This window comes from Glycine max, chromosome 3 (genome assembly GCF_000004515.6).
Source record: "Glycine max cultivar Williams 82 chromosome 3, Glycine_max_v4.0, whole genome shotgun sequence".
NCBI lineage: Eukaryota > Viridiplantae > Streptophyta > Magnoliopsida > Fabales > Fabaceae > Glycine > Glycine max.
In genome coordinates this window covers 38,264,265-38,270,896 of record NC_016090.4, presented here as the reverse complement: position 1 = coordinate 38,270,896, position 6,632 = coordinate 38,264,265, and the positions used below count along the sequence as shown (strand labels likewise).

At 36.2% G+C, this 6,632-nt stretch overlaps 1 protein-coding gene across 1 annotated transcript; it reads right to left on the bottom strand.

Moving 5' to 3' along the window:
- Positions 1-3,219: 3,219 nt before the first annotated feature.
- On the bottom strand, positions 3,220-5,561 carry LOC102664242 (uncharacterized). The gene is made up of 2 exons (XM_006577633.1): positions 5,452-5,561; positions 3,220-4,459 (listed from the first exon to the last, which is right to left on the bottom strand). Exons 1-2 carry the CDS (start codon positions 5,559-5,561, stop codon positions 3,220-3,222), a joined length of 1,350 nt encoding a protein of 449 aa, XP_006577696.1.
- Positions 5,562-6,632: the final 1,071 nt, after the last annotated feature.

Here is a 6,632-nt window from a genome sequence, read left to right as displayed (position 1 = left end):
CCTATGGTTTCTATAAGCCCAAATATGATATATTGTTTCAGTAAAAGCACATTTGAGTAACATAGCACGCCATCCCTTTCCTTTACACTTCCTAGTAATCCAATTCAATTCTTCTGACCAAGTACTTGGCATATGAATTATCTGCAACCAATTAAGAACCGCAGTCCAAATAGTCTTCAACTCAATACAACCAAAAAAGAGATGTTCATGGGATTCCATAGAGGAACAAAAAGCACAGTTAGCATCAACATTCAAACCAAATTTTATCAGGCGATCTTTGCTAGCAAGCCTGAAGTGACACGCCTGCCACAAACAAAAAAGAGCCCGCGGTCTGGCCAGATTGTTGCACATTAGAGTCCTCCAACTCATTTTCTCACTTTCCTCAAACAGAGCCAAATAAATTTTTTTCATTTTAAAAACATCCTGCATTCTGGACTGGTATTGCAGCAACAGGGGCCTCAACTTCATCATGCTGCTCATAATCCAAGAGTGACTCTTCTTCAAAACCATGCTCCAAATTGATTGACCTCGAATATAGTACGTGTGCAACCATTTAATCCAAAGATTATCAGATTTATTACAGACATTCCAAAGTAATTTCAGGATACTGATTTTATTCCATATAGCTAAGTTGATGATGTTCAAACCACCATTAATCTTCGGACTGCAGACTTTTTCCCAAGCAATTGGAGACTTCCTAGAAATGTTGCTATTACCTATCCACAGAAAACTCCTACAAATAGCATTTATTCTCATGATCACAAATTTTGGCAGGGGCAGACATTGCATCCAAAAATTGATTATAGCAAAGATGACACTTTGAATAAGTTGCACTCTACCAGCATAAGAGAGAAGACCAGCACTCCAATGAGTAATCCGACCAACAATTTTATCTATAAGAACTTGATAATGCTTTATGTTGAGTTTCTTGCTGGATAAAGGAATACCAAGATACCTAAAGGGCATTTTTCCTTCTTTAAAACCAGAAATCAACAATAATTGCTCTTTGACATTAATATCAACAGATCCGCAGTATATGTTGCACTTTGAAGGATTCACATGAAGGCCCATAGAATGGAGGAAAGTGTTGAACTTGTCAAGCATAATCTGCACTGAACCGATATCACCCCTGGAAAAAAGGAGAAGGTCATCCGCAAAACACAAATTAGTTATCTTCATCTTCTCACATTTAGAATGATAATTAAAGTTAGGAATTTTATCCAGTTGGCTTAGAATTCTGTTGAGATACTCCATAACCAGGATGAACAGCAAGGGGGAGATAGGATCCCCTTGTCTAATTCCTCTCCTAGCCTCTAATCTTCTAGTGAACCTGCCATTGATATTAAAGACATAGGTGACAGATCTGACTGTGATCATGATCCACTTGATAAACTGATCAGGAAAACCAAGTTCTCTCAATATATGCTCCAAAGCATCCCAATGCACCGTATCATACGCCTTTTGAATATCAATCTGCAACATACATTTAGGAGTACCATGTTTCCTCTCATAGCCCCTAAGAAGCTCAAAAGCCAGCAGAACATGATCATGAAGTTGCTGCCCGGGAACAAGGCAGCGTGATTCTTTCCCACTAAAGGGTCAATAACTTTGCTCAAATCTATTAGTTAACACTTTAGAAATAATCTTGTAAACAGTAGAACAACAAGAAATAGGCCTAAAAATCTTTTATCATCTTAGCTTCCTTATGCTTGGGAATAAGAGCCACCACAGAACTATTGAAACCTTTATGAAGCCTATTACGAAGGAAAAAGTCTAGGATAGCTTCTCTCACATCACTACCAACTATGCTCCAAGCATCTTTGAAAAAACCCACACCATAGCCATCAATTCCTGGAGTTTTATTCACATCCATACCTTTTATAGTTGTATCAATCTCAGCATTCGAAACAGGGCCAATGAGCATATCTCTTTGAAATTGATTTAGAGTATTGCCATTCCTAATGGCAGGAATGTTCAGACCAGCCAGATTGCTCTCACTAGAACCCAAAAGAGCACTGTAGAACTTTAAAACTTCTTCCTCGATATCCTCATGAGAAGTTATGCAGCTCCCATCCTCTTTAATCAGAGATCTGATAGCATTATGCTTATATCTACCTTTGATAGTAGCATGAAAGTAGCTGTTATTACCATCCCCCTGACGAATCCAATTAATCTTAGCCTTTTGTCTCAAATCATTGTCCTCCAACTCATTGAGTTGAAGAAGCTCAGAAGTCCTGTCCTTTACCCTGTTAATGTTATCCACATTGAATCTATCTCTGCATAGATCTTCATGAGCTTGCTGCAAGTTTCTTCTAGCTTCATCAATTTTCTCCCTTAGGCCATTTAGAGGACTGCTGAGGTTTTTCAGAACAGATTGAAGTCTACTGAGCTTAGTCCAAAGTTTATACATAGGATTACCATGTACACCCAAGTTCCAATTCTTCTTAACTTCATCATGGAAACCATTCAACCTAGCCAGACTGTTTCTGTACTTAAATCTACCCCTGAGCCTGCTACTTTGATCTTTACAACTGAGAAACATAAGGGCATGGTCTGAAACACTAGGAGCCAAAATTTTTAAAGTGGAATCAATATGCATTTGCAGCCAATTGAGATTACCCAAAAATCTGTCAATCCTAGAGTATATGGTATTATCAGCTTGTTTGTTGGTCCAAGTAAAGAAATCTCCACAAGTATCCATTTCATACAAACCAACTCTAGACATCATCTCTCTCAGATCAACATATTCAGACTCAATTACATCTCTGCCACCAATTCTATCTTCAGCCTTTAGAACATTGTTGAAATCGCCCAAAAGACACCAAGGATCAGCCTGCTGAACTCTGAGATCTTCGATATCTTTCCAAAGCTTCCTTCTATCATCTAAGTGATTAAGAGCATAAATAGCCGTGCACCAATGCAAGAAATCACCATTGGGATTATAGACACCACAGTGAATCAGCTGAGAAGTACTACAAATGTGCTTGATCATAACTTTGCTATCATCCCAAATAAACCAGATTCTCCCATTTTCATGCTTATCATAGTTATCCAGATACTTCATATTCAGATTGAGTTTATTTCTAACAGTAAGAGCTTTATTCTTTCTTACTCGAGTTTCAAGAAGAACAATAATAGTGGGGTTGAGACTCTTGAGACGGGAACTGATCTCTATCGTCTTACCAACCTTATTTAGTCCCCTAATGTTCCAAGAAATCATCATGGCACTTTCTCCTGCACTACTAGAGAGTCATTCACAACTCCTAGCAGGCCAAATCCATTAGAGCAATTCAATTCAGAGGTACCTGTATCAGTAATTATCTTCTTTCCAGCTTTCTGCATTGTACCTGTATCAGTAACTGTCTTTTTTCCTGCCTTCTGTACTGTAGTCCACTCTGAAACCAGGTCCTCAGTATTAGTAGTGTTGATCATCTGTGTCTCCTTATTGCTAGGCCCCCTTTCCTCTTGCTCATTACTTTTCAGAGTAGGTTTTGGTACCCAAACTTTCTCTTTTCTGACTTTAGGTTTTTCACACACATGTCCAAACTTTTTACACTTTCCACAGTACTTCGGTTTCCATTCATACTCCACAGCTTGAATTAACTCATGCCCTTCATTATCAGCAATAGTGACTTCCTTTGGCATTTCTTGGGTGATATCAATCTCCACTAACATTCTAGCATAAGAGATTCTCAGCCTTTGAGCTTTGCATTCATCTGTAACTATCGGTTTTCCCAGTATACTACCAATTTTCCCCATGGTTTTTGCACCCCAAAGGTATAAAGGTAATTGAGGAAGCTTAATCCAGATAGGGATTGTTCTCAGCATGTCTCTCTTTAGATTAAACTCAGGGGACCAATCTCTAAGGAGCATAGTCATGTTCATAATTGTGTAAGGACCCTTCGATAAAATTTCATCCTTGTCCTGGGAAGACTGGAAACGCATAATGAAGTATCCTTCATCATTATAGAACAGATCTGGCAATTTCACAAAACTCCAATTCTTTTCCATGAATTGCTTAACAGAATTCATACTAAGATCTCTCCCTATGACATACATAATCAAAGCAGATTCCCAATATTTAAGCTCACCAATGATGTCTTCAGGTTCAATTTCAGCAATCGGCTTTCCTTCCACAATCTTTGAAGCAAAAAACTCAAGAGCCATCCCATTCTCAGGCTTACGATTTCCACTAATTACATCAGTCCATAGCTTTCTTGGTACCTTATTTCCGTTCGTCTCCTCTTTAGGTTTCTCTGGTACATTGCAGTTCGGTAGGTTAGCTGAAGGAATTGGGGTTTCTTCAGATTCATCATCCTCAGAGCTCACATAGTCTTCAACAGTAACTTCATGACTAGCATTGCTAGGTTCCGGGTTCAATTTCGGTGGTGATTTTTGAGTAGTTGTTGACGGTGGCACCGGAATTTTAGCCGGCCGCCCTCGTCCTCGCCCTCGTCCTCTTTTAAGTACATTTAGTCATTATATACTTATAAAGTTTAGGGAAAAATTAATTATTATTCTTAAAAATGTTAATTTTTACAAAATAAAAAAGAATATTCAGAGGGTTGGGTTGAATTGGATACGTTTGAAAAAAACTCTTAAACTTGACCCGTTCAAACTAATAAAAATTTGAGAAAATTGAATAATGAGTTTAGTCAAACTCAACCCAATCCACAAACATCTTTAACCACCAGTTTGTAACTCATGGTGGATGATTGAGCTTTGGTCATGTGCCATCAAACTTGTGGATGGGGGAATGTGGTTTTTTGTGTTGAGTATAGAGAAATGAGACTTTTTTTGTTAAACATATAATTGTGTGTGGGACAACGACTTTAAGTTTCATTAACTTGTGTTAAATAATGTAATATTACCTTATGTTCTTTATATAAGAAACAAGTGATAATGTTTTTTACACTATCACTTATTTCTTATAAAAAATGATCAAATATAATATTTCAAGAAGTCAAAATAAGACTAGAATATGTTTTTCATTTCTGTCAAATACCCAATATTTGTTTTAGTTCCTACAATTTTTTTTGTTATCGCAAAATCAAAATATGTGACTTTTTTTGTTTGTAACTAGGTTTGGTTATATCTGAACCTTGACGTATGATGACTATGCACATAAAATTATTTAGTAGCCAACCAAATGTTGGCAAGTGTTAAAATTCTAACATTGTCCCCCCAAATCATGATTCAAGCTCTAAATCCCCTTCCCCTACCTCTAATCTATGTGCCCTTTCTCTTCTAAGAAAAGGAGACATCGCGAAAATGAATCGGTGAAAGAGGTCAATATGTATACCATCACAAATAAGACAACACATAACATGATGCAAGAAGTATTTCCAAAACTTGTGCAATTGATGCTTAATAGAATGTGCTCTTCTCCCTCTCCTCAAAACACAAATCACGACTTTGACAATGACCTTGTTGAAGTTTCGTCACAATCACTTTGTGTTCCAATCAACCTTCACCAGAAAATTAACCAACACTTGCGTTTTACTCTCTTTATCACGTACAATGGTGTAATTTTTCTCGCAATGATTTAAAGCATCTCTCATCTCTGCGATTCAGGTTTTTGATTTGGGGGTTGGAGATTTCATACTTGAGGCCTAGGGGATTTGGGGGTTACAAATTTGAGGGTCGGAGGTGGTGGCTATTTTGATTCAAGGTGTGGTGGTGATGGTGATTTGAGGTGTGGTGGTTATGATTGATTTTTTTTCATCTTTTTTCTATAATTTGTGGCAATTTGTAGCTATCACAAGTTGTATTCTTGCATTCTTTTTGCAATTAGTGACCATTTTTAATCCCAAAAAATTATATTTAAAAAAAAAGTCACGTAAGTTTGGAGTTGTTTAAACCTAATTCTGAAAAAAAAATTCACATTTTAATTTTGGGAGGATGATAAATACAACAAGAAATTTTGTATGGACTAAAAATAAACTTTAAATATTTTATAGGAACAAAAAATACATGTTAGCCTCAAAATAATTAACCTATCAAGCAAGTAAATAAAAATGTAGTCACCTAGCAAGCAAGTAAATATTTGTCTAGCTAAATTCCATAGTTGCTCTTGGTACCCTTAACAAGTTGAAATTGAAACGGAAATTATCTTCACTGAACAATCCCAAAGGCTTGAAAAAATTGTAAAAGATTGATATTGAGTGCTAGGATTTATGTGGTCTTGGATTAAAAAAGACATGCACATCCTAAAGGAACTAGTCTTTGCTGTAATGACTATTATTGAGAATTTCATTGTTAAACTTTTATTCTTGCTTGCATATTAATCTTCCTCCTAGCTTTGATGATTTGTGAATGGAATGTTTAATTGTCACATTTTTTTATAGGATTCGAATTGTTAATTTATTGTTTGCTAGATACCTACTGAGAATATAAATTTATCATATCAATATAAACTCCAGTTTCTAAAATAAATTTTACTATTATAGTGGATATAGTTGTGACATCATGTCCATGATCCTTATAAATTATCTAATCAATAAAAAGTTGAATTGGAAAAGTTCATAACTTGCTTGTAAATTCTCTTATTCCTTCGCATAAGTCCTATTTGTATTAGTGTTAAACATGAAAAAAAGTCCACCTTTTTCCAACCTTTTTGGGTTCTTACATGA